Source organism: Balaenoptera acutorostrata, chromosome 16 (genome assembly GCF_949987535.1).
Source record: "Balaenoptera acutorostrata chromosome 16, mBalAcu1.1, whole genome shotgun sequence".
NCBI classification, from domain to species: domain Eukaryota; kingdom Metazoa; phylum Chordata; class Mammalia; order Artiodactyla; family Balaenopteridae; genus Balaenoptera; species Balaenoptera acutorostrata.
The window spans coordinates 16,417,900-16,445,802 of record NC_080079.1 but is presented as its reverse complement, the minus strand read 5'-3'; the positions used below and the strand labels follow the sequence as shown (position 1 = coordinate 16,445,802).

At 42.9% G+C, this 27,903-nt stretch overlaps 1 protein-coding gene across 1 annotated transcript in view; it reads left to right on the top strand.

Annotated features, from left to right (window-relative positions):
• The first annotated feature begins 2,904 nt into the window (after positions 1-2,904).
• Positions 2,905-27,903, top strand: part of VWA2 (von Willebrand factor A domain containing 2) — a 36,318-nt gene continuing 11,319 nt past the window's right edge. The window contains 5 exon segments of the mRNA XM_057531420.1: positions 2,905-2,956; positions 7,386-7,460; positions 8,752-8,786; positions 16,513-16,620; positions 22,601-22,710. Coding sequence (XP_057387403.1) covers positions 2,905-2,956; positions 7,386-7,460; positions 8,752-8,786; positions 16,513-16,620; positions 22,601-22,710 — 380 coding nt within the window.

Here is a 27,903-nt window from a genome sequence, read left to right as displayed (position 1 = left end):
CCTGAGGGTAGGCGTGCAGGTCCAGGGGGTAAGCACTGGCCAGGAAAGCACGCCCACCACCACTGGTTATTCATATTTCCTGCAATTCCAGTGAGGTCTGGCAGTAGCACCTTCATGAACACGAGTTGGGTCATTTTTAACTCTTCTACAGTTCACAAGAATATACATTTCCTGGGTGACTTTGATTTTCGAGGCAGCCATCGCTCTCAGACTGGTCGGCAAATCCTCTGAATTCAGAGTGGAGTTCTGTTGTGTTCCTGCAGCTGGCAGGTGTGTTTTCAGTGCCCGGGCAGAGGTGGATGGGGTGCAGTAGACGAGTGAGACAAAAGTCACATGGCTGAGTCACCGAAGACGACCAGGAGACTCCCGCCAGGTATTTTGGAGAACTGGCGTCCCTAGTGGGGGTGGGGGATCCGAAGGGCCAGGATCCGTAAATGAAGACTTGGGGCTTCTGCCTTGCTCTCCACGTTCTTAGATGCAGGAGAGTGGCCCTTACTGAGGATGTTAAAGGGATTTTTGGAGAGTGTCAGGTTGAAGTGAATTTCCCCGCTGCGTGTTGCATGCTTTGATGCCCCCGCAGAGACTGACCGCTTCTCTCTCTGCCCTCGTCTCTCTAGCCTGGGATTCTCCTGGAATCCTGCAGTGTTTCCCTTTCCACATCTCTGCTTAGGATTTTCTCTTTGGAATTATCTCCTGATTGAGCATCCGTGTTATTTGTTTAGTGGAAAGAAACATGTGCATTGCCTGGCCCTTCCTAGTATGGTTGATTTACAGTGTTGTGCTAGTTTCAGGTGTACAGCAAAGTGAATCAGTTATACATATACACATATCCACTTTTTTTTAGATTCTTATCCCATATAGGCCATTACATAGTATTGAGTAGAGTTCCCTGTGCTATACACCAGGTTCTTATTAGTTAACTATTTTATATATAGTAGTGTGTACATGTCAGTCCCAATCTCCCAATTTATCCCTCCCCTGTTCTCCCCTGGTGACCATAAGTTTGTTTTCTATATTTGTGGCTCTACTTCTGTTTTGTAAATAAGTTCATTTGTACCCTTTTTTTTTAGATTCCACATATAAGTGATATCATATCTTTGTCTTTCTGTGTCTGACTTCACTCAGTATGACAGTCTCTAGATCCATCCATGTTGCTGCAAATGGCATTATTTTGTTCTTTTTTTATGGCTGAGTTATATTCCATTGTATATATATACCACATCTTCTTTATCCATTCCTCTGTTGATGGGCATTTAGGTTGCTTCCATGTCTTGGCTATTGTAAATAGTGCTGCAGTGAACATTGGGGTGCATGTATCCTTTTGAACCATGGTTTTCTCCAGGTATATTCCCAGGAGTGGGATTGGTGGGTTATATGGTAGTGCTATTTTTAGTTTTTTAAGGAACCTCCATACTGTTCTCCATAGTGGCTGTATCAATTTACATTCCCACCAACAGTCAAGAGGGTTCCCTTTTCTCCACACCCTCTCCAGCATTTATTGTTTGTAGATTTTTTGATGATGGCCATTCTGACCTGTGTGAGGTGATACCTCATTGTAGTTTTGATTTGAATTTCTCTAATAATTAGTGATGTTGAACATCTTTTCTTGTGCTTTTTGGCCATCTCTATGTCTTCTTTGGAGAAGTGTCTATTTAGATCTTCTGCCCATTTTTTGATTGGGTTATTTGTTTTTTTGATATTGAGCGACATGGGCTGTTTGTATACTTTGAAGATTAATCGCTTGTCAGTTGCTTCGTTGGCAAATATTTTCTCCCATTCTGAGGGTTGTGTTTTTGTTTTGTTTATGGTTTCCTTTGCTGTGCAAAAGCTTTTAAGTTTAATTAGATCCCATTTGTTTATTTTTGTTTTTATTTTCATTACTTTAGGAGGTGGATCAAAAAAGATCTTGCTGTGATTTATGTTTAATGCAGAAAAACTATAGGGTGAGATCTTGAATGTATTGCATCCCAAAGGACAAAAAATAGAATTTCTAGAACCTATTGTTAAGATATTTTTCGATTTTTTTCCCTGCTGAATTATGCTGGGGGGGAAAAGTCTAAATTTCATCTATATGAACCCTTTCAGTTCTTACGTTACATGTATACTTACCAAAATATAAGTCTGTCTGAATTGTGCATCATATCTTTGTGATTGAAATGATAATATTGCATTTGCAGGCCTCACAGCTAAAATTAGAAGTAAACCTCAGATATGTGCCCTTATGGAATCAAAGTTATGGTCTATGGTTTCTCAAGAAAAGCTCTCACTTCCCATCCTTAATATCTCCCTCAAAAATCGATAAGTAATCAGGCCCCATGGAACTGAATTTTACCCATACTATAAGCATTAGGCAACAAAAAAACTTTACAAAAACACTTTTGTTTCTTCCTCAGCCATGTTACTGTTTTTAAGTAATTTAGAAAGTGTGGGCTGGGAGAGCTTACTTGGTTTCAGAAAACGAAGACTTTGAAATCAAATCTTCAGTCTATCAGAATCTAACTCCTTGTGAAGAAATGGAGCTGCTAAGAGGGAGGGGCTTTCCCCAGGGTCACGTGGCTGATCAGGGCCGAGGCTGAGCAGGGCCCCTGGTCTCTTAACTGTGGACACAGTGCACCTTGCCAGAGTCTGTGAAGGAGCTGGGGGCTTTGGAGCTAGGTGTCTGGGGAAGATGTTAGGCTGTCCTTTAAAATCAGAGTCACTGGAGTAGTCTTCCCTGGCTTTTTGGGATTTGAGTCTTCTCCAGGCTATTCTAGTTGTCATGGCAAGGAGCAGCCTCTAGGGTCATATCTGTGCCCTGGGAAACGCTGAGCCGCTGTGGTCTTGTTTGGAGGTGTGACTTGAGGAGCTCACAGAGCTGATTGCTGATGGTTTATTTTCTTGTCCTGGCCCTATAGTTATATCAACATGCCCTCTTTCCTGTTGCTGGAAGCCATCTGCATTTTCCTGTTTGCCAAAGGTAAGTCTTCTTGGTTGTGGGGCGAGGGTTAAGGTGTTGAGGGGTTTGGTTTGCCTCACATCCTGTTGATTTTAACTTCTAAAGTTCTCGAGTGCATTTGTGTTTCTCCACTCCACGGCCACCTGCCTACTCTAAGCCCCATCATCTGGTGCTTGGACCACTGCAGTAGCCTCCTGACTGGTCTCCTTGGGTTCACCTGCTTCCCGTCCATCCTGTTTTTCACACATTAGCCATTTCAAAATGCAAATCTAATCATGTCTGGACCCCTCTCCGCTCCCATCCCCTACCTGAAACTTTTAAGTGATGTCCTATTGCTCTTAAGAGGCCCTGCCTGGGACTTCCCTGTCGGTCCAGTGGTTAAGACTTCAACTTCCAATGCAGGGGGTGCAGGTTTGATCCCTGATCGGGGAGCTAAGATCCCACATGCCCTGGGGACAAAAAAAAAAAAAACCTTAAAAAAAAAAAAAAAAAAGGAATCAATATTGTAACAAATTCAATAAAGACTTCAAAAAATGGTCCACATCTAAAAAAGAAATTAAAAAAAAAAAAGAGGCCCTGCCTGATCTGATCCTGTGCCACCTGGTGTCCCCTCTGGAGCTCCCTCTGTCCACCCTTTGTGTTGCAGCCCACACTCCTTCCAGGCCTGCCCAGCACCCTTGCTCTCTCCCACCCTAGGGGTTCTCATTTATGTTGGCCTCTCTGCCTGGATCATCGCCTCACCCCAACACTGCTATTCTGGTAAACTCCTATTCATCTTCCAGCACCCAGCACAGTTCCTCCGGGACCCCCAGATCAGGTCAGATCCCCCTATTAAAACCTCCTGTAGTGTTGAATTCCTCTGCTGTGTAGCACTTAACACAGATATGAGTTTATTTCTGTGTGAATTTAAAAAAAATAATGTCCATCTTCTCCACTGGACATAAGCTCCATGAGAAAGAGACTCTGCCTATTCTTCATTCACTACTTACTGTGTGATCTTGGCTCCTAGCACTGAGCTTGGCACATAGTTGGTGCTCAAGAAGCAGATTAATGAATGAATAATGGAGCAAATCAATTTTCTGTTTACTTCCCACTTTGGCCCTCCCAAGTTCTAGCCCCTTTGAAATGTGAGATGGTAGAAAGGAATAGTGTGTTTTGTGGATTGTCGTCCAACGAGTAGGAGCCAGTGGGCTGGGTGGCTGTCTGAGGCTAGCCCAGGGTCCTCTTGCGGTCTCTGAGGCTCTCTTCCAGTTCTTCCCTGGTCTGTGTTTCTGTGAGTAGGGGTACACTCTCTGCTCGTTGGCTGCTGTCACCACCTGCCTGTTCTCCGGAGCCTCAGGGAGATGAGAGGCTGGAAGAAGGGTGTGCTTGCCCAGCACGCCTATCCCCTCTCTTGAAGCCATGTGGGTGCTGAATGTAACACAGTAGCTTCATGGCCAAGGAATTGGGGAGAAACGAGATGTGTTTGGGGACAGGGCCTGAATGCGGTCCCCGGGGGCCCAGGCACAGTAAAGGCTCTTTTCTAGCTCATCGTGGAACTTTACCCTCTGTAGCCTGTCCAGTTTACAGAGCACTTGATCTGACCACCCCTAGGTTGTACAGATGAGGCAGGGGAGGCCCAGAGAGGTTCTGTGATTTGCCTGGGGCTGCACAGCTATCAGTAGCAGGGCTGGGATGAAAACCCGCCACCCACTCCACCCCCTCCCCGTCCAGCTTCTTAGCACCACCCATTGCCCCCGCCCTCCCCAGGTAGTGGTCCCCAGAGGTGTGGGCTGACTTGGTTGGGAGAGGAAGCAGCAGTCGCACGTTCATCAGCTCCCTGTTCCAAGGGGGACTTCTGCAGAGTCCTGAGGTAGTTTCACAGGGGCGCAGTGGGGACATCACCCAGGTACCCGCTCCCCTGAAGGAGGCCTCACCTGAAGCCTGGCACCCACCAGGACAGCTGGGCACATGGTGCAGAGTTACATTAGCTGAGTCACATCTGTAGTGAGCGGTCTCTGGTCACGGAGCGCCTCCTCCCTCCCATCCGGGGCGATGGCTGGTGTGTCTCCAGCTGGAGAGTTTGCTGGTAAGACATTTAAAAAGGAACAGGACCTTAGGGATTCCTTAGCTCCTGGACCCTTTGCCAGTAATTCATGGGCTCATTCAGGAAAGCTTAGTGCCTACTGGCTTTGACTACAGGGTCAAAGGATGTGAGCATTTTTATAGTTCTTAATTCATTTGGCCAAACTCTGTGCAGAGAGCTGGGCTGGGCTCTGTGGAGGACAGGTGGAGGTGTTCCTGCCCTCGGAGAACTTCCGGGGGTGAAGGGCTCATGGGAGCTGCACCGCATCACGGGATGGGCTGCAGCAGGAACCCCCCAAGTTGACAAGATCTTGATGATGTCGAGTGCACTGACGCAGAAAGCCTCCATTTTCTGGAGGACCAGTTTGCTGGATTACTGAGTGATTTTTGTGATCTTTTGTTTTTGGAGTTTGGGGGGTAAGTGTTGCCTCTGCTTCTGTCCCAGCGTCTGCCATGTGTTTTATGGAAGTGGAGGATTTTTTTTTTTTCTTTAATTCAGTCTACTGTCTGTATTGTAGTTTATGTCTTGTTTCTGCCTCTGGTGGCAAAATGGCAGTGGCGGACTTTCTTGGGCTTCATGACATCTACTTACTTGTCTGACAGCTTTTGACTGTGGAGCTAATGGCTGGTTCAGCATTTTGGCCTAGAACCATCTTCTACTCGAGTAGAGATTAAGGGGAGGGCATATCAGGTGAGCAGGAACTCAAAAGATATGGTCGGGGGAGAAGCAGACACTGGTTAGTTTGTTTTTCAGGGACTAGTGAACGTAGAGGAGCCACAGAAGGTGGGTCTGGGACCAGCCAAGGGCGGGTAGTTGCTGAATGCAGTGGTTCCCCAACCTCTTTGGCACCAGAGACTGGTTTTGTGGAAGACAATTTTTCCACGGACCGGCATGGAGGGGATGGTTTCGGGGTGATTCAAGAGCATTACATTTATTACGCACTTTATTTCTATTATTATTACATTGTAATGTATAACGAAATAATTACACAACTCACCATAATGCTGACAGGAGGCGGAGCTCAGGTGGTAATGCGAGCAATGGGGAGCGGCTCTAAATACAGATGAAGCTTCGCTCACTTGCCTGCCTGCCGCTCACCTCCCGCTGTGCAGTCTGGTTCCTAACGGGTCATGGACCAGTACCGGTCCATGGCCCGGGGGTTGGGGACCCCTGGCCTAATGAACTCCAGGGGGTGCTGCCAACGAGAAGCATGCCCCCCAGAACCTGACATCGTTTTTTGGTGTCCTCCTCCTGGTCGCCTTCCTGGCAGGGGCAAATCCCCCTGAGCCCAACTTCCCTGTGTTGTGTGATTCCTACCCTACCCCCACCCCCGCCTGGCTCCTTCTCCTTTACCTCTCTCCTCAGCAGTCCCCCCCACCCCATCTCACATTCCTTCATCTGCCCCGTTCCTGGCCTGTCCGGCTCCTGGGCTTTGCCCACCCTCACTTTGTGCCCACTGTGCTTACCCGGCGGACGTGGACGTTTATAAGCATCTACATGTCTGCTGCTTCTGACAGTGACCGTGCACAGTTGGCTTTTCAAATAGTCCCTCCAAGTGGCACCTCACTGTCTTCAGAACTTTCATCGTGGTTGGCTTGCTGTTGAGCACCTGGCACGTTACCTGCCCTCAAGGTTTAATTTGAAAATTGTTGTTGGCTGCTCATATGCCATTATTACAATTTTACTGGGTATCACATAGAAGGAAAAAAATGTATCCACAAACTTTCTACCCCAAAACTTTTTAGCCCTTGTTCATATTAATTGCATTGAATGAATGTATCAGTGTTTACTGAGAGTTCTCTCTCTTTGGATATTTGTTATCACCATCATTGCTCTGAAACAAATAACACTGAAGGGAGTGTCTTGGTGCACATTTTCCCTTCTCTAAAGTTGTTTTTCCTTTGGATCAGTTCCCAGGTGCGATACTGTGGAGCCTAAGCACTTTGATGACTCTTAATTCATTTGGCTAAATTGTTTTCCGAAAGGGTTGTACCAATTTACAGTGCCACCACTGGAAAAGCTTTTCCTGATTTAATCTTTCCCCAGTTACATTTAAATTTAAAACTTGATCATCTAAATTTCACATTTAAAAGGGTATCCCGGGCTCAGTAATTGTGGCTCACGGGCCCAGTTGCTCCGCGGCATGTGGGATCTTCCCAGACCAGGGCTCGAACCCGTGTCCCCTGCATTGGCAGGCGGATTCTCAACCACTGCGCCACCAGGGAAGCCCCCCATCTGGTAATTTTTAAGATACAATATCATTAAACTCTTTCACATTCCTGTTTTCTCTCTTGTGACCCATTTGTTCTGGTCATATAACGTGGAGACTTAAGACTCCTCCCCTCTCTGCCTTGTAATGACTGCTTCTGGTGTTTTCTCTCCTAGTGCCCCCATCCCTCCCTCTTCAGGAAGTCCACGTGAGCAAGGAGACCCCTGGGAAGATTTCAGTCGCCAGCAAAAGTAAGCCCACGTTTTACTCAACCCTCTAAACACCTACTTCAGCCTCTGTGTGATGGGCTCAAGAGAAGCCAGACACTTTCTGCCCCACTCCTGTCTTCTTTCATGCTGTGGCCAGAGTCATTTTCCCCAAACGGGCCTGACCAAGTTCCTCTCCTGGGTAAAAACCCTAGGAAGATCCCTGTTGCCGAATTTCTTGGCCCATGCTTCAAGGTCTTCTCTTGTGTGACCACCGTCTACGCAACCAGCCTCGTCTGCTGCCATATTCCTTCTCTTCCTCCCTGCTCGTCATCCCCTCCACGTGCTTGAGCCACACCCACCCACTCCTAGGGACCTTGCAGTCCCTTCCCTCCCTCTCTGGTGAAATCCCCCTTGCATGCTGCTACCAGGTGGCGCCTTCTCACTGGTGCTTCTCTGACTTCTGCTCTCTTGCATCTTCCTGGTGAGGTGATAGGGTGTGGACAGCCTCAGTTTGATTCCCGGCTCCGCCACTTTCTGGTACTTTGGCCTTAGGAAATTCCTGAATTGCCCTGTGCCCTGCTCTCCTTATCTCTCCAATGGGAATGTAGATTGTAAATCTGTTTAGGGGTGGGGGTAGGGGGCTAGAGAGCTGATAGCTAAAGAGTACAGGGTTTCCTTTTGAGGAGATGGAGAATGTTCTAAAATTGATTGTGATGGTGATAAATATATCTGTGAATATACTAAAAACCATTGAAGTGTATACTTTAAATGGGTGACTGGTATGGTATGTGAATATTATCTCAATATAACTGTTGAAAAATAAAGAAATAGTATATCTCAAGGTGGTTATGAGAATTAAATAAATTAGTACATATAAAGTGTTTAAAGCAGCACCTGGCATATAGGAAAGATGCAGTCAGTGCTGGCTATCATTACGTAGACTCTTGGGTAATGCAGCCTTATGAACCAGGGTGCCTGGCTGTGTCCCAGACAAGATTGTGACCCCTGAGGGCAGGAGCCAAGGCTCTTGGGTATCCCTCACTGGCCCAGTAGCCCCTCCTCTCATACGGCTCAGTTAGTGTCGTTGAATTAGACTCTTCCATTATTATACAGACTTTCATGAGTCGTGCTCATGGTAGGTGGTGCTCCCTGCTGCAGCGGAGGGCTGCCTCTGGCCCAGAATTTCTCCAGTGTTATTTCCCCCACTGGGCTTAGAGGAGCTTGACCCGCCACAAGGTTGTTTCTGCCTCCACTCTGCTTTGGGAGTAAGATCTTCTGGGGACCAGACTGTAGGGAAGCTGATTGTCACCCATTCTGGCCCCCTCTCCCCTAGTGATGTGGCGCTTGGCTACGGCAGACGTCCTGTTTGTTTGTTTGTTTGTTTTTTCATGGATTTCTGTTTATTTATTAGATTAGTTAACCATTTCTGGAAATAATACTACATAGATGATGTTGTATATTTCCCATACATCAAATTAGGAGGCACATAAAATCAGTTTGTTTCATTACTGAAGACATTAGTTGAAGTAATAGCCACCAGATTTCTTGGTTAAGGTGGCATTTGCCAGATCTCTTAACTGAAAAGTACCTTTTCCATTTGTAATTAAGAATTAATCTGATGGTGATACTTTGAGACTGTATAAATATCCTGTTCCCCAACAACATTTAACCAATGGTCTTAACATTGATACAGTAACCTTGCCTGAATTAATGATTACTTTGTAGATTGCAAAATGGTGAATTTCTAATTAGATTATTCCTTCTATATTTACTTGGTGAATTCTTTTATTTTTTTATTTTTTCTATTCAAAAGGTTTTTTATTTTTTATTTTTTTATTTTATTTTTTGTGTGTGTGTTAGTTTCTGCTTTATAACAAAGTGAATCAGCTACAGATATACACACGTTCCCATATCTCCTCCCTCCCGCATCTCCCTCCCTCCCACCCTCCCCATCCCACCCCCCAAGGCGGTCACAAAGCACCGTGCTGATCTCCCTGTGCTATGCGGCTGCTTCCCACTAGCTATCTATTTTACATTTGGTAGTGTATATATGTCCATGACACCCTCTCATCCTGTCACATCTCACCCCTCCCCCTCCCCATATCCTCAAGTCCATTCTTTAGTAGGTCTCTGTCTTTATTCCCATCTTGCCACTAGGTTCTTCATGACCTTTTTTTTTTTTCCTTAGATTCCATATATATGTGTTAGCATACTGTATTTGTTTTTCTCTTTCTGACTTACTTCACTCTGTATGACAGACTCTAACTCCATCCACCTCATTACAAATACCTCCATTTCATTTCTTTTTATGGCTGAGTAATATTCCATTGTATATATGTGCCACATCTTCTTTATCCATTCATCCGATGATGGACACTTAGGTTGCTTCCATGTCCTGGCTATTGTAAATAGAGCTGCAATGAACATTTTGGTACATGACTCTTTTTGAATTATGGTTTTCTCAGGGTATATGCCCAGTAGTGGGATTGCTGGGTTGTATGGTAGTTCTATTTTTAGTTTTTTAAGGAACCTCCATACTGTTCTCCATAGTGGCTGTATCAATTTACATTCCCACCAACAGTGCAAGAGGGTTCCCTTTCCTCCACACCCTCTCCAGCTTTTATTGTTTGTAGATTTTTTGATGATGGCCATTCTGACCAGTGTGAGATGATACCTCATTGTAGTTTTGATTTGCATTTCTCTAATGATTAGTGATGTTGAGCATTCTTTCATGTGTCTGTTGGCCATCTGTATATCTTCTTTGGAGAAATGTCTATTTAGATCTTCTGCCCATTTTTGGATTGGGTTGTTTGTTTTTTTGATATTGAGCTGCATGAGCTGCTTGTAAATCTTGGAGATTAATCCTTTGTCAGTTGCTTCATTTGCAAATATTTTCTCCCATTCTGAGGGTTGTCTTTTGGTCTTGTTTATGGTTTCCTTTGCTGTGCAAAAGCTTTTAAGTTTCATTAGGTCCCATTTGTTTATTTGTGTTCTTATTTCCATTTCTCTAGGGGCTGGGTCAAAAAGGATCTTGCTGTGATGTATGTCATAGAGTGTTCTGCCTATGTTTTCCTCTAAGAGTTTGATAGTGTCTGGCCTTACACTTAGGTCTTTAATCCATTTTGAGTTTATTTTTGTGTATGGTGTCAGGGAGTGTTCTAATTTCATACTTTTACATGTTCCTGTCCAATTTTCCCAGTACCACTTATTGAAGAGGCTGTCTTTTCTCCACTGTATATGCTTGCCTCCTTTATCAAAGATAAGGTGACCATATGTGCGTGGGTTTATCTCGGCTTTCTATCCTGTTCCATTGATCTATATTTCTGTTTTTGTGCCAGTACCAAACTGTCTTGATTACTGTAGCTTTGTAATATAGTCTGAAGTCAGGGAGCCTGATTCCTCCAGCTCCATTTTTCGTTCTCAAGACTGCTTTGGCTATTCGGGGTCTTTTGTGTCTCCATACAAATTGTGAAATTTTTTGTTTTAGTTCTGTGAAAAATGCCAGTGGTAGTTTGATAGGGATTGCATTGAATCTGTAGATTGCTTTGGGTAGTAGAGTCATTTTCACAATGTTGATTCTTCGAATCCAAGAACATGGTATATCTCTCCATCTATTTGTATCATCTTTAATTTCTTTCATCAGTGTCCTATAATTTTCTGCATACAGGTCTTTTGTCTCCTTACGTACGTTTATTCCTAGATATTTTATTCTTTTTGTTGCAATGGTAAACGGGAGTGTTTTCTTAATTTCACTTTCAGATTTTTCATCATTAGTATATAGGAATGCAAGAGATTTCTGTGCATTAATTTTGTATCCTGCTACTTTACCAAATTCATTGATTAGCTCTAGTAGTTTTCTGGTGGCAGTTTTAGGATTCTCTATGTATAGTATCATGTCATCTGCAAACAGTGACAGGTTTACTTCTTCTATTCTGATTTGGATTCCTTTTATTTCTTTTTCTTCTCTGATTGCTGTGGCTAACACTTCCAAAACTATGTTGAATAATAGTGGTGAGAGTGGGCAACCTTGTCTTGTTCCTGATCTTAGTGGAAATGGTTTCAGTTTTTCACCATTGAGGACAATGTTGGCTGTGGGTTTGTCATATATGGCCTTTATTATGTTGAGGAAAGTTCCTTCTATGCCTACTTTCTGCAGGGCTTTTATCATAAATGGGTGTTGAATTTTGTCGAAAGCTTTCTCTGCATCTATTGAGATGATCATATGGTTTTTCTCCTTCAGTTTGTTAATATGATGTATCACGTTGATTGATTTGCGTATACTGAAGAATCCTTGCATTCCTGGGATAAACCCCACTTGATCATGGTGTATGATCCTTTTAATGTGCTGTTGGATTCTGTTTGCTAGTATTTTGTTGAGGATTTTTGCATCTATGTTCATCAGTGATATTGGCCTGTAGTTTTCTTTCTTTGTGACATCTTTGTCTGGTTTTGGTATCAGGGTGATGGTGGCCTCGTAGAATGAGTTTGGGAGTGTTCCTCCCTCTGCAATATTTTGGAAGAGTTTGAGAAGGATAGGTGTTAGCTCTTCTCTAAATGTTTGATAGAATTCGCCTGTGAAGCCATCTGGTCCTGGGCTTTTGTTTGTTGGAAGATTTTTAGTCACAGTTTCAATTTCAGTGCTTGTGATTGGTCTGTTCATATTTTCTATTTCTTCCTGGTTCAGTCTCGGTAGGTTGTGCATTTCTAAGAATCTATCCATTTCTTCCAGGTTGTCCATTTTATTGGCGTAGTTGCTTGTAGTAATCTCTCATGATCGTTTGTATTTCTGCAGTGTCAGTGGTTACTTCTCCTTTTTCATTTCTAATTCTATTGATTTGAGTCTTCTCCCTTTTTCTCTTGATGAGTCTGGCTAATGGTTTATCAATTTTGTTTATCTTCTCGAAGAACCAGCTTTTAGTTTCATTGATTTTTGCTATTGTTTCCTTCATTTCTTTTTCATTTATTTCTGACCTAATCTTTATGATTTCTTTCCTTCTGCTAGCTTTGGGGTTTTATTGCTCTTCTTTCTCTAATTGCTGTAGGTGCAAGGTTAGGTTGTTTATTCGAGATGTTTCCTGTTTCTTGAGGTAGGCTTGTATTGCTATAAACTTCCCTCTTAGCACTGCTTTTGCTGCATCCCATAGGTTTTGGGTCGTCGTGTCTCCATTGTCATTTGTTTCTAGGTATTTTTTGATTTCCCCTTTGATTTCTTCAGTGATCACTTCGTTATTAAGTAGTGTATTGTGTAGCCTCCATGTGTTTGTATTTTTTACAGATCTTTTCCTGTAATTGATATCTAGTCTCATAACGTTGTGGTCGGAAAAGATACTTGATACGATTTCAATTTTCTTAAATTTACCAAGGCTTGATTTGTGACCCAAGATATGATCTATCCTGGAGAATGTTCCATGAGCACTTGAGAAAAATGTGTATTCTGTTGTTTTTGGGTGGAATGTCCTATAAATGTCAATTAAGTCCATCTTGTTTAATGTATCATTTAAAGCTTGTGTTTCCTTATTTATTTTCATTTTGGATGATCTGTCCATTGGTGAAAGTGGGGTGTTAAAGTCCCCTACTATGATTGTGTTACTGTCGATTTCCCCTTTTATGGCTGTTAGTATTTGCCTTATGTACTGAGGTGCTTCTATGTTAGGTGCATAAATATTTACAATTGTTATATCTTCTTCTTGGATCGATCCCTTGATCATTATATAGTGTCCTTCTTTGTCTCTTGTAATAGTCTTTATTTTAAAGTCTATTTTGTCTGATATGAGAATTGCTACTCCAGCTTTCTTTTGATTTCCATTTGCATGGAATATCTTTTTCCATCCCCTCACTTTCAGTCTGTATGTGTCTCTAGGTCTGAAGTGGGTCTCTTGTAGACAGCATATATATGGGTCTTGCTTTTGTATCCATTCAGCCAGTCTGTGTCTTTTGGTGGGAGCATTTAATCCATTTACATTTAAGGTAATTATCGATATGTATGTTCCTATTCCCATTTTCTTAAATGTTTTGGGTTTGTTATTGTAGGTGTTTTCCTTCTCTTGTGTTTCTTGCCTAGAGAAGTTCCTTTAGCATTTGTTGTAAAGCTGGTTTGGTGGTGCTGAACTCTCTCAGCTTTTGCTTGTCTGTAAAGGTTTTAATTTCTCCATCAAATCTGAATGAGATCCTTGCTGGGTAGAGTAACCTTGGTTGTAGGTTTTTCTCCTTCATGACTTTAAGTATATCCTGCCACTCCCTTCTGGCTTGCAGAGTTTCTGCTGAAAGATCAGATGTTAACCTTATGGGGATTCCCTTGTGTGTTATTTGTTGTTTTTCCCTTGCTGCTTTTAATATGTTTTCTTTATATTTAATTTTTGATAGTTTGATTAATATGTGTCTTGGCGTGTTTCTCCTTGGATTTATCCTGTATGGGACTCTCTGTGCTTCCAGGACTTGACTAACTATTTCCTTTCCCATATTAGGGAAGTTTTCAACTATAATCTCTTCAAATATTTTCTCAGTCCCTTTCTTTTTCTCTTCTTCTTCTGGGACCCCTATAATTCGAATGTTGGTGCGTTTAATGTTGTCCCAGAGGTCTCTGAGACTGTCCTCAGTTCTTTTCATTCTTTTTTCTTTATTCTGCTCTGCAGTAGTTATTTCCACTATTTTATCTTCCAGGTCACTTATCCGTTCTTCTGCCTCAGTTATTCTGCTATTGATCCCGTCTAGAGTATTTTTAATTTCATTTATTGTGATTTTCATCGTTGCTTGGTTCCTCTTTAGTTCTTCTACATCCTTGTTAAATGTTTCTTGCATTTTGTCTATTCTATTTCCAAGATTTTGGATCATTTTTACTATCATTATTCTGAATTCTTTTTCAGGTAGACTGCCTATTTCCTCTTCATTTGTTAGGTCTGGTGTGTTTTGACCCTGCTCCTTCACCTGCTGTGTGGTTTTTTGTCTTCTCATTTTGCTTATCTTACTGTGTTTAGGGTCTCCTTTTCACAGGCTGCAGGTTCGTAGTTCCCGTTGTTTTTGGTATCTGTCCCCAGTGGCTAAGCTTGGTTCAGTGGGTTGTGTAGGCTTCCTGGTGGAGGGGACTAGTGCCTGTGTTCTGGTGGATGAGGTTGGATCTTGTCTTTCTGGTGTGCATGTCCACGTCTGGTGGTGTGTTTTGGGGTGTCTGTGGCCTTATTATGATTTTAGGCAGCCTCTCTGCTAATGGATGGGGCTGTGTTCCTGTCTTGCTAGTTGTTTGGCATAGGGTGTCCAGCACTGTAGCTTGCTGGTCGTTGAGTGAAGCTGGGTCTTGATGTTGAGATGGAGATCTCTGAGAGTTTTTTGCCGTTTGGTGTTACGTGGAGCTGGGAGGTCTCTTGTGGACCAGTGTCCTGAAGTTGGCTCTCCCACCTCAGAGGCACAGCCCTGATGCCTGGCTGGAGCACCAAGAGCCTTTCGTCCACATGACTCAGATTAAAAGGGAGAAAAAAATAGAAAGAAAGAAAGAGGATAAAATAAAATAAAGCTATTATAATAAAAAATAAGAAAAAAAATTATTAAGAATAAATGTATTCAGAAAAAAATTTTTTTAATTTTTAAAAATAGATTTATTAATTTTTATAGTAAAAAAGAAAAAAATTATTAAGAAAAAAATTTTTAATTTTTTTAAAATAAAAATATGAAAAAACTTATTAAAATTTTTTTTAATTTCTAAAAATAGAAAATAAGGAAAAAATTATTAAGAAAACATTTATTAGGAAAAAAAATTTTTTTTGAGTTAAAAAAAAAACCCAAAAACACAGAAGGACCTAACCCTAGGACTAATGGTGAAAGCAAAGCTATACAGACAAAATCTCACCCAGAAGCATACACATATACACTCACAAAAAAAGGAAAAGGGGAAAAATTAATATATCCTGCTCCCAAAGTCCCCCTCCTGAATTTGGGCTGATTTGTTGTCTATTCAGGTATTCAGCAGATGCAGGCACATCAAGTTGTTTGTGGAGCTTTAATCCGCTGCTTCTGAGGCTGCTGGGAGAGATTTCCCCTTCTCTTCCCTGTTCGCACAGCTCCCGGGGTTCAGCTTTGGATTTGGACCCGCCTCTGCGTGTAGGTCGCCTGAGGGCGTCTGTTCCCCGCCCAGACAGAATGGGGTTAAAGGAGCAGCTGCTTCGGGGGCTCTGGCTCACCCAGGCCGCGGGGAGGGAGGGGTACGGAGGAGGCGGGGCGAGCCTGCAGCGGCCGAGGCCAGCATGACGTTGCAGCAGCCTGAGGTGCGCCGTGCGTTCTCCCGGGGAAGTTGTCCCTGGATCACGGGAGCCTGGCAGTGGCGGGCTGCACAGGCTCCTGGGAGGGACGGTGTGGAGAGCGACCTGTGCTCACACGCAGGCCTCTTGGTGGCGGCAGCAGCAGCCTTAGTGTCTCCTGCCCGTCTCTGGGGTCCACGCTGATAACCGCGGCTCGCGCCCGTCTCTGGGGTCCACGCTGTTAGCCGCGGCTCACGCACGTCTCTGGAGTTCGTTTAGGCGGCACTCTGAATCCCCTCTCCTTGCGCGCCGCGAAACAGAGGCAAGAAAAAGTCTCTTGCCTCTTCGGCAGCTGCAGACTTTTTCCCGGACTCCCTCCCGGCTAGCACCGAAGCCCGAGCCTCAGCTCCCAGCCCCGCCCGCCCCGGCGGGTGAGCAGACAAGCCTCTCGGGCTGGTGAGTGCTGGTCGGCACCGAACCTCTGTGCGGGAATCTCTCCGCTTTGCCCTCTGCACCCCTGTGGCTGCGCTCTCCTCCATGGCTCCGAAGCTTCCCCCCTCTGCCACCCGCAGTCTCTGCCCGCGAAGGGGCTTCCTAGTGTGTGGAAACCTTTCCTCCTTCACAGCTCCCTCCCACTGGTGTAGGTCCCGTCCCTATTCTTTTGTCTCTGTTATTTCTTTTTTCTTTTGCCCTACCCAAGTACGTGGGGATTTTCTTGCCTTTTGGGAGGTCTGACGTCTTCTGCCAGCGTTCAGTGGGTGTTCTGTAGGAGCAGTTCCACGTGTAGATGTATTTCTACTGAATCTGTGGGAAGGAAAGTAATCTCCGCGTCTTACTCTTCCGCCATCTTGCCCCTCTAATCCCAGATGTCCTGTTTCTGATCGACGGCTCACAGCATTGGGAAAGGGAGCTTTGAAAGGTCCAAGCACTTTGCCATCACGGTCTGTAATGCTCTGGACATCAACCCCAGGAGGGTGAGTGCAAGTCTCATTGTCTTTGTATGAGGGCGTCTTTGGCTGCAAGTGACAGAAATTCTATCTTAAGCAGAAGAGGGCATTTACTGGCTTGTGGAACCAGGAAGACTAAGGGGGTGAATCCTTGTTCTAGGCATGATGGGATCCAAGGACTCAATCCCTCTCTTTTTCTTCTCCTCTCCATTTTGCTTCCCTCGGTTGGCTTCCTTTCCAGGCAGGTTTTCCTTACATAGCAAAGTTGCCCTACATTGTCCCTCAAGGTAGTCACTCCAGGAAAAAGAAAGTAGACTTCTTACCCTGTAGAGCTGGCAGAAGTCCCAGGGAGGGCTCTGATTGGACAGGCATAGGTCACATGACAGTCCCTTGACCAGTCACAGAAGTCAAAGGGAAGAGCCTATCTGGCCAAACCTGAGGCATGTGCTTATCCTCATTCTTGCCATGGGGATGAACACTTGGATTTCCCACTAGAAAGAGAGGTTGTGTTTACAGAACAGTGGGAAAGGGAAAGCATGCTGGCAGACAAAAACTATAACTGCCTCTGAAGACTAGAGTCGTAATATGAAACACAGCTCCTACCCTCTCTGTTCACTTGAAAGGAACAGCTCCTGCCTAATCAATCCAGCCAGTATCTTCAGTTCTTGTTCTTCCTGGTTTCAAATAGCAAGTCTTAAATGTCAGCAGTGCGCTAGCTGTGGCTCTTGTTGCTAAAGGGGCATTTTGGAACAACTCAACAGAAAAACGGGCAATGAACACAGATAGTTCCCAGAAAATGAAACATAGATGGCCCTTTGACATAGGAAAAGATACCCAACCTCACTCAATGTAATAGCAAATCTCTGACCGATATACCATTTTTCACTTAACTAGATTAGCAAAAATCCAAAGTTCGGTGTCATGCTCCATTGGCAAGTCTGTAGGAAACCAGTGTCCTAATGCACTGCTGGTGGGAATGTGCAACCTCTCTATAGAGGAATCTGTAATAACAGTGTCTATCAAAATTACAAAGGCTGGGACCCTTTTTTTTTTTTTTTTTTTTTCCTGCAGTTGCATTATTTATTTATTTATTTATTTATGTTTGGCTGTGTTGGGTCTTCGTTTCTGTGCGAGGGCTTTCTCTAGCTGCGGCAAGTGGGGGGCCACTCTTCATCGCGGTGCGCGGGCCTCTCACTGTCGCGGCCTCTCTTGTTGCGGAGCACAGGCTCCAGACGCGCAGGCTCAGCAACTGTGGCTCACGGGCCTAGTTGCTCCGCGGCATGTGGGATCTTCCCAGACCAGGGCTCGAACCCGTATCCCCTGCATTGGCAGGCAGACTCTCAACCACTGCGCCACCAGGGAAGCCCAGGCTGGGACTCTTTGACTCAGTAATTTATTCTACAGATACTCCCACAGGTGCAAAATAATGCACATACGAAGTTATTCATTGCAGTGTTGTTTGTAATTGTAAAAGATTTCAGGCATCCCAAAGGCCTGCTCACAGGGGACAGGTAAATCTATTATGGTGTCTTCATATAATGAAACACAGGGCAGCTTTAGAAAGTGAATGAGGAAAATCGCTGATGGGGAAAGACACCAAAACAAATTGAGTGTAAAAATAAGGTACAAATGGTATGTATAATGTGTTACCTTTTATGAAAAATGGAGATGAAAAGAGTCTATACTTGTATTCGTCTCTATGTGCATGAAGAAACTCTGGAGGGATTTGTAAGAGGCTAAGAGCAGTGGTTTTCCATTGAGGGAGAGGGTGGGAACTGAGCAGATGGGGCACAAGTCCAGGGGGGAGGCCCATCGGTATAAACTTCTTTATTCTTTATGGATTTTGAACCACGTGAACTGACTCAAAAATCAAGTAAATTTAAGGAGGGCATTTTGGTCTGGAAAGCTATAATTACTTGAATTAGGGGCTAGTCACATACAGGTCAAGGAAGGAAGTGGTTTTCCAAGATGACATTCCTGAGTTAATCCTAGAAAAACCTCTAGGATTTAGGAGCAAAATAATGGCTTTTAACGAGGGCCACATTTTCTCCAGAATGACATGTCATTTGCGGAGAGTGAGCACATTACCCTGGACCTCAGGCCGTCTTGCATGGTTATAGCTGACATCATTCCATCGAGGCATGAACAGCCTGGAAGTTCCAACCGTGAAGTCAACCCATCACAGACCCTCAGAGGGTCAGGGCCAAGGGCAGCTGAATCTCTACCCTCCTACACACAGGGCCCTGATTTTAAAAGGAAGTGATTCTCTATGAAGTTTCACTAATTTTTTTCATGGAGGAAGAGCCATAAAGATCAAACAGTGTTGACCTTGGCATGGATATAGTATGTCCTGAAATGGGTGGCCTGGAGACCCCAGTGGATGGCAAGTTGGAAGGGAAGAGTTGTATGGATTTAGAGAATGTTTTACAACTGAAGAAACAGGCTCAGAGAGGCTAAGTGACTGCCTAGGGTCACACAGCAATCTTAGAAGAGAGCTAAGCTTGGAAGAACTGGTGCTCTTGACTCTCAGCCCAGGACTTCACATTCTGCTGTCACAATCACATAGCACGTGGACAGCAGGCAACATGGTGGTGTGTGTATGTGTATCTGTGTTTGCGGAAGTGGTGGGTGCTGATGGAATTCAGCATCCTCAGAGGGTAAGAAAACTATGACAGAAAAACTTGATGGATGGTGCTGTTGGGAGCAACTGTCTCAACACACAGGTCCCCAGATTACAGGGAATTTAATCTCAATGTTGCCAAACCACGTCTAGAATGTGGCATTTTTAGGTTAGATATTGGCAAACCAGACAGTGCCCACAACAAGGAGATGGAACAGTGAGAGGCCTGGACATTTCCATGTGAGGGAACCTGATTATCATTTTCATGGGAAAGAGGGTGCCTAGCGGCTCTCTTTTATTAAGAGGACATAGTCTGGGTGTTGAGGGAGCTGTATTTGGCTTGTCCTGAGAAAACTTTCTCACAGCAAGACCTGTTGAGCAAAGGAGTTGGGTGTCTATTTCACGAGCAAACGAGAACCTCCACCTCCAAGCTGCACAGACTTGATGGAATTGCTAGCGAAGGGTTTTTGCATTAGGGTGATTTCAGATGCTTTAGTCTGACTTGTGGCTTCAGGTTTTATGTGTTTGCTGCTGCATTTTGGTGTCATCATCTTATCTCCATGTACAAGGGATTTGATTTGCACCTAATTTTACTTTCCAGGAAGAAATTTTTAAGCAGCTATAAATTAAAGCTTTTTATGGAGGCTCTGTTTTGAGGTGGATTTGAGGTGTTTAAAAAGTCTTCCTCTCAACCCTTAAGCTGAGAAGTTCACTTCCTGGCTCTAATATAATGATTGCAGCAGAGTGATTACAGTGTGGTGAGAAATCTGGGCGGGCTTGCTTCTGAGCATACAGTAAACTGAAGATAAAAGGTAACTATTTTGCTCCCAAACCACCAATTAAATTAAATGCCTTGACTACTGACTCAAGCTGTTTCCATCTTGTTTTGTTTTGAAGTTGGCTCCTTCCTGTTTAATTTAAGTAAATACACCCAGCTGTTGGTCTCAAGGGAGTTTTTTAAACGAATTCATTCATTCACATGGTTCAAAGAAAAAAAGACATTCAATGAAAAATATCCCTCCCAGTCACACATTTTCTATTTGCCCAGCCCCCTGCTGTCTTGAGCATCCTTACAGAATCGCTTCATGCAAATATAAGCAATATGAATATATATTCTAATTTTTTCCCTTTTAACGCAAAGGGTAGCATGCTATACACACTGTTTTATCCCTTGCCTTTTTCTCTTCACATTATCTTGGAAGTCTTTCCATATCTAGGTAGTAGGTAATATAGGTCTTAATATAGGCATATACACTATATCATTTTTTATAGCTGATTAATGTTCCACTGTAAGGATTTACCAAGGTTTAGTTAACCAGCCCCTATTGATGGACATCCACTATTACAAATATATTGTAAGCTTGTAAATATGTCATTTCACACATGTAGAAGCATATAGCTGTAGGATAAATTCCCGATAGCCCCATGCATTAGTAATTTTCAATAAATATTGACAAATTGCTCTCTATGGATGCCATAACATTTATGTTTTTACAGCAGTGTTTGAGAATACTGGTTTCCCCCTGCAAACATTGTATCTGGCTTTTTGCTACATCTCAGTGCAACACAATCAAGCATCTTTTCTTATTAAAGAACCATTTTGTATTTCTTGTTCTGTGATCTCTGTTCATACCCTTGGCCCATTTTTCTGTTGGATTGTTGGTCTTTACACATATCAATTCCTAGACACTCTTTATATATTGGGGAAACTAACCCTTTGTCTCTGACGTGAGTTGCAAATAACTTTTCATTTTGTCTTCATTTTTAGATTGTGTTATGATATGTTTTGCCCTGTAGAAGTTTTCTTCATGTAGTCAGATTTATCAGTTTTCCTTTACGACTTCTGGATTGCAAGTCTTTTCTACTTTGAAGTCACAAAGGAATTCTCCCAAGTTTTCTAGAACTTTTATGGTTACATTTTTGACATTTAAATCTTGAATCCATTTGCAATTTATCCTTTATTCTTTTGCAGATGGCTCTCCAGTTGTCCCAGTATCACTTACTGACTGTACCATCTTTCCCCAATGGTTTGAGATGCTCCCTTTATCACATGCTAAATTCAAGGGAGATTTTAAATGGGTCGCTTTTCAGAAACTCCTTCCTGAGGTTCTCTACTACTCTGCTTTCCGGTGTCCCTCTCCCTCACATGCCCACCCAAGACGTAAATTTCTTCCTACTTAAGATTCCCAACAGCTCCTCCTCAGAACTTCCTGTGGGAGGAAAGTCCAATGGGCTGTGCTCCCTGGGAGCAGGTGCAGCCGGCCTGGTGTGGCCAAGTGCTTTGATCGGCTCCCAAGGGCCAGGCCTGTTAAGGGTCAGCAGTGAAGGAACTCACAGAGCAAGAAAACATCAGCATCGTTGTTTAAATATGAATCACTTGGCCCGTTTGCAATCTTGGCCAGAATCGGGGTTAATTGTGAGAATAGTAACTGAGAATGTAGTTTCTCCAGGAGTTTAGAGAGCCAATGACTAGATGCAGGGGTTAGGCCCTCAAGAGGAAGCTTAAATGTTTAAACCCTTCTCTGCTTGACACACACTAATCTTAAGGATCCAGGGAATGACTTTACTCAATTTCCCTTCTCCGGTTTTGCAAGGCATTGGATTTTCTCCTATGGCCTTCTGAATGAGGATGCAAAATCAGGAATCGCCAGGGGCTCTCACAACCTCCGCTACAGAGGAACTTCAGCTCCAATAGTGCTCGTCTCTGGTTAGGGAGCTGCTCGCCCCCCAGTCTAACTCTGGCCTAGAGATCTGGCCTTTCCCTAGCTTGGCAGGAGGAGGCCTGGAAGAGCGGGCCCCCCCCAACCAAGGATGGGTGTGTGCTGGCTGCGGACAGCTTCTGTGACACCCCTGGTTGGGGGTTTAGCTGAAGTCCTGTGCTGGCTGCTGAGAAGGTGATCGGCATAACAGGCTTAGTGAAGATCATAGGCACCAAGTCCAAAGGCCGCGCTCCTTTCTTACTAGCCCTGGGCCAGACCTGTATCCTCTGTATTTTAGTTTCTCCAACAGTAATGTGGGCAGGAATAGCACCTCTGTGGATTACATGTAATAAAGAGTTGAGAAGGCTTAAAACAGTGCTTACACCTGGGAGGCAGTAAGTGTGAGCGGAGACCCTAAAGCTCACAGCTCCGTCCAGAGAGCTGTCGGAATGGGGGTCGAATTGGTGGTGGTCAGTGTGGAGCACAGGCAGATTTGACCGTCTCCTTCCAGATTGTCCTTTCAGTCTTTGGAACCTTCTTTTAAGGAGATGAGAGAAATACCAGCGCTGGTATTTGTGAGTGGGCAGGAAGCAGGGTCGTTAACCTTTCTCGTCCCTTCTTTCCTCTTAGGGATGTTTGTGACTTGACCCTGCTCTCGGGCCCCTGGGCCCTCTGTCTCCCACTGCAGGTCAGGGTGGGAGCGGCCCAGTTCAGTTCCGCCCCTCGTCTGGAATTCCCCATGAATGCATTTTCAACCCAACAGGAAGTGAAGGTAAGAATCAAGAGGATGGTTTTCAAGTAAGTACGATCAGATACTGCCGTGGTTAGGATGAAGCTAGCTGCTCCCAGAATCGCCCTTGAAGGGTTGGGTCTGCTCTCGACCTCACAGAAAGAGAGGCTGTGGCCCGGCTTCCAAAAGCCCAGCGGAGCGCAGCGGGTGATAAGAATTCCCTTCTCAAAGCTGCCCCTTATTACATGATAATGTCCCAGGTGGGAACTTAAATGCAAGTTAGAAAAAAAAAGATTTGCTGTTATTGTGTGTGGCTGTCAGCTGGGAGAGAGGGCTGGTGAAGGTGGAGACAGGTTAAGAGCATGAAGTGGTGGGAAGAACCCTGGGTCCTTCTCCCAGGTCTGTCCCTGGTGACCACACAGCCAGGAGAATTCACCATGCTTCTTGGAGCCTCATTTCCGTGATCTAAAAGGAGTAAGTGCTCCTCTGTTACTGAGAGCACTTTAAAAATGATGAATTTCTGTTTGTGTGCTCATACACATACACATCCTATAAATATATATATATGTAGTGAGTCATAATTTTACTCACAAGCCAGCTGATGTGTGTATATGCGCATACATATATGTGTATACATATATTTTATGTATAAATATATATGTGTATTATATACGTACACATATACAGCTACATGGATATAAATGTGTGTTATACACATGCATGTATATACATGTACATACACACACACAACATTCTTCATAAGCCCTCACAGAAGAATGCCTTTATTTGTCACCTGCCACTCTGATCTCTGGATCTTCTTTGCCCCCTGCTGCCTCTTGCCCTAGCGGACCTGAAGTTCCACTCAAGTCCATGGTCCCCGCCATGTACAGCCGTCACCTCTGCTTGCAAAGGCTCTGAGGTCCTTTAATCGGCCTCGGGCCTCTGTAGGGCCCCAGTGCTCTCAATAAGCCAGAATCCCCACACTGGACACAGCAGGAACTCTGGGTGTTCTACAGGTCCCAGAGACCCCCAGTGACTTTTCTTAAAATTTTTATTTTATATTGGACCATAGTTGATTTACAATGTTGTGTTAGTTTCAGCTGTACAGAAAAGTGATTCAGTTATACATATACATATATCTATTCTTTTTTAGATTCTTTTCTCATTTAGGTTATTACAGAATACTGAGCACAGTTCCCAGTGCTATACAGTAGGTCCTTGTTGGTTATCTATTTTAAATATAGTAGTGTGTATATGTCAATCCCAAACTCCCAATTTATCCCTATCCCCACCTTTCCCCTTTAGTAACCATAAGTTTGTTTTCCACGTCTGAGTCTGTTTCTGTTTTATGCATAAGTTTATTTGTATCATCAGTTCCACTTCCAAATAAGTGATATCATATATTTGTTTTTGTCTGACTTACTTCACTTAGTATGATAATCTCTAGGTCCATCCATGTTGCTACAGATGGCATTATTTCATTCTTTTACGGCAGAGTAACATTCCATTGTGCATATCACATCATCTTTATTCATTCCTCTGTCAGTGGACATTTAGGTTGTTTCCATGTCTTGGCTATTGTAAACAGCATTGCAGTGAACATTGGGATGCATGTATCCTTTCGAATCATGGTTTTCTCTGGAAATATGCCCAGGAGTGGGATTGCTGGATCATATGGTAGCTCTATTTTTAGTTTTTTTAAGGAACCTCCATACTGTTTTCCTTAGTGGCTGTACCAATTTACATTCCCACCAACAGTGTTGGAGGGTTCCCTTTTCTCCACACCCTCTCCAACATTTATTATTTGTAGACTTTTTGATGATGGCCATTCTGACCCGTGTGAGGTGATATCTCATTGTAGTTTTGATTTGCATTTCTCTAATAATTGGCGACGTTGAACATCTTTTCTTGTGCCTGTTGGCCATCTGTATGTCTTCTTTGGAGAAATGTCTATTTAGGTCTTCTGTCCATTTTTTTATTGGGTTGTTTGTTTTTCTGATATTGAGCTGCATGAGCTTTTTGTAAATTTTGAAGGTTAATCCCTTGTCGGTTGCATCATTTGCAAATATTTTCTCTCATTCTGTGGGCTGTATTTTCGTTTTGTTTATGGTTTCCTTTGCTGCACAAAAGCTTTTGAGTTTAATTAGGTCCCATTTGTTTATTTTTGTTTTTATTTCCATTACTCTAGGAGATGGCTCAAAAAAGATATTGCTGCGATTCATGTCAAAGGGTGTTCTGCCTATGTTTTCCTCTAAGAGTTTTATAGTATCCAGTCTTACATTTAGGTCTGTAATCCATTTTGAATTTATTTTTGTGTATGGTGTTAGAGAATGTTCTAATTTCATTGTTTTACATGTAGCTGTCCAGTTTTCCCAGCACCATTTATTGAAGAGACTGTATTTTCTTCATTGTATAGTCTTGCCTCCTTTGTCATAGATTAATTGACCATAGGTTTATTTCTGGCCTTTCTATCCTGTTCCATTGATCGATATCTCTGTTTTTGTGCTGGTACCACAGTGTTTTAATTACTGTAGCTTTGTAGTATAGTCTGAAGTCAGGGAGCCTGATTCCTTCAGCGTCATTTTTCTTCCTCAAGATTGCTTTGGCTATTCGGGGTCCATACAAATTAAAATTTTTTTTGTTCTAGTTCTGTGAAAAATGCCATTGGTAATTTGATAGGGATTGCATTGAATCTGTAGCATGCTTGTGATAGTATAGTCATTTTGACAATATCAATTCTTCCAATCCAAGAACATGGTATATATTTCCATCTGTTTGTGTCAGCTTCGATTTCTTTCATCAGTGTCATGTAGTTTTTGGAGTACAGGTCTTTTGCCTCCTTAGGTAGGTTTACCTAGGTATTTTATTCTTTTTGATGCAGTGATAAATGGGATTGTTTCTTTAATTTCTCTTTCTGATCTTTTGTTGTTAGTGTATAGAAATACAACAGATTTCTGTGTATTAATTTTGTATCCTGCAACTTTACCGAATTCATTGATGCGCTCTAGTAGTTTTCTTTTAGGATTTTCTATGTATAGTATCATGTCATCTGCAAACGGTGACAGTTTTACTTCTTTTCCAATTTGGATTCCTTTTATTTCTTCTTCTTCTCTGATTGCCATGGCTAGGACTTCCAAAACTATGTTGAATAAAAGTGGCGAGAGTGGACATCCTTGTCTTGTTCCTGATCTTAGAGGAAATGCTTTCAGATTTTCACCATTGAGTATGATGTTGGCTGTAGTTTTGTCATATATGGCTTTTATTATGTTGAGTTAAGTTCCCTCTATGCCCACTTTCTGGAGAGTTTTCATCATAAATGGGTATTGAATTTTGTCAAAAGCTTTTTCTGCATCTATTGAGATGATCATATGGTTTTTATTCTTCAGTTTGTTAATGTGGTATATCACAGTGATTGATTTGCAGATATCGAAAAATCCTTGCATCCCTGGGATATACCACGATCCTTGCATCATGTTATATGATCCTTTTAGTGTATTGTTGGATTCGGTTTGCTAGTACTTTGTTGAGGATTTTTGTGTCTGTGTTCATCAGTGATATTGGCCTGTAATTTTCTGTTTTTGTGGTATCTTTGTCTGGTTTTGGTATCAAGGTGATGGTGGCCTCATATAGTTTGGGAGTTTGGGAGTGTTCCTTCCTCTGCAATTTTTTGGAAGAGTTTCAGAAGGATAGGTGCTAACGCTTCTCTAAATGTTTGATAGAATTCACCTATGAAGCCATTTGGTCCTGGACTTTTGTTTGTTGGGAGTTTTTAAATCACAGTTTCAATTTCATTACTTGTGATTGGTCTGTTCATATTTTTTATTTCTTCATGGTTCAGTCTTGGGAGATTGTGTCTTTCTAAAATTTGTCCATTTCTTCTAGGTTGTCCATTTTATTGGCGTATAGTTGCTTGTAGTAGTCTCTTATGATCCTTTGTATTTCTTTGGTGTCAGTTGTAACTTCTTCATTTCTAATTTTATTGATTTGAGTCTGCTCCCTTTTTTTCTTGATGAGTCTGGCTAAAGGTTTATCAATTCTGCTTATATTTTCAAAGAACCAGCATTTAGTTTCATTGATCTTTTCTATCACTTTCTTCATCTCAATTTCATTTATTTCTGCTCTGATCTTTATGATGATTTCTTTCCTTCTAATGACTTTGGGTTTTGTTTGTTCTTCTTTCTCTAACTGCTTTAGGTGTAAGGTTAGGTTGTTTATTTGGGATTTTTCTTGTTTCCTGAGGTAAGATTGTACTGCTATAAACTTCCCTCTTAGAACTGCTTTTGCTGCATCCCATAGGTTTTGGATCATCATACTTTCATTTGTCTCTAGGTACTTTTGGATTTCCTCTTTGATCTCTTCAGTGATCCACTGGTTGTTTAGTAACATATTGTTTAACCTCCATGTGTTTGTGTTTTTTACAGTTTTTTTCTTGTAGTTTATTTCTATTCTCATAGCATTGTGGTCGGAAAAGATGCTTGATATGATTTCAGTTTTCTTAAATTTACTGAGGTTTGCTTTGTAGCCTAGCATGTGGTCAGTCCTGGAGAATGTGCCATGTGCACTTGAAACGAATGTGTATTCTGCTGCTTTTGGACAGGATGCTCTATAAATATCAGTTAAGTCCGTCTGGTCTACTGTGTCATTTAAGGCCCGTGTCTCCTTATTGATTTTGTGTCTGGATGATCTGTCCATTGATGAAAGTGGTGTGTTAAAGCCCCACCCATTATTGTGTCACTGTTGATTTCTCCTTTTATGGCTGTTAGTATTTGCCTTATATATTGAGGTGCTCCTATGTTGGGTGCATATATATTTACAATTGTTATATCTTCTTTTTGGATTGATCCCTTGATCATTATGTAGTATCCTTCTTTATTTCTTGTAACAGTCTTTATTTTAAAGTCTGTTTTGTCTGATCTGAGTATTGCTAATCTAGCTGTCTTTTGATTTCCATTTGCATGGAATACCTTTTTCCATTTACTCACTTTCAGCCTGTATGTATCCCTAGATCTTAAGTGGGTCTGTTGTAGACAGCATATACATGGGTCTTGTATTTGTATCCATTTCAGCCAGTCTGTGTCTTTTGTTTGGAGCATTTAATCTGTTTATGTTTAAGGTAATTACCCCCACTTCCAATACCAGCAGGTAGGTCTGGCCCAGGCTCTTATGAGGTCACTGCTTTTTCCCCTGGGTCCTGGTATGCACGAGACCTTGTGTGTGTCCTCCAAGAGTGGAGTTTCTGTTACCCCCAGTCCTGTGGAGCT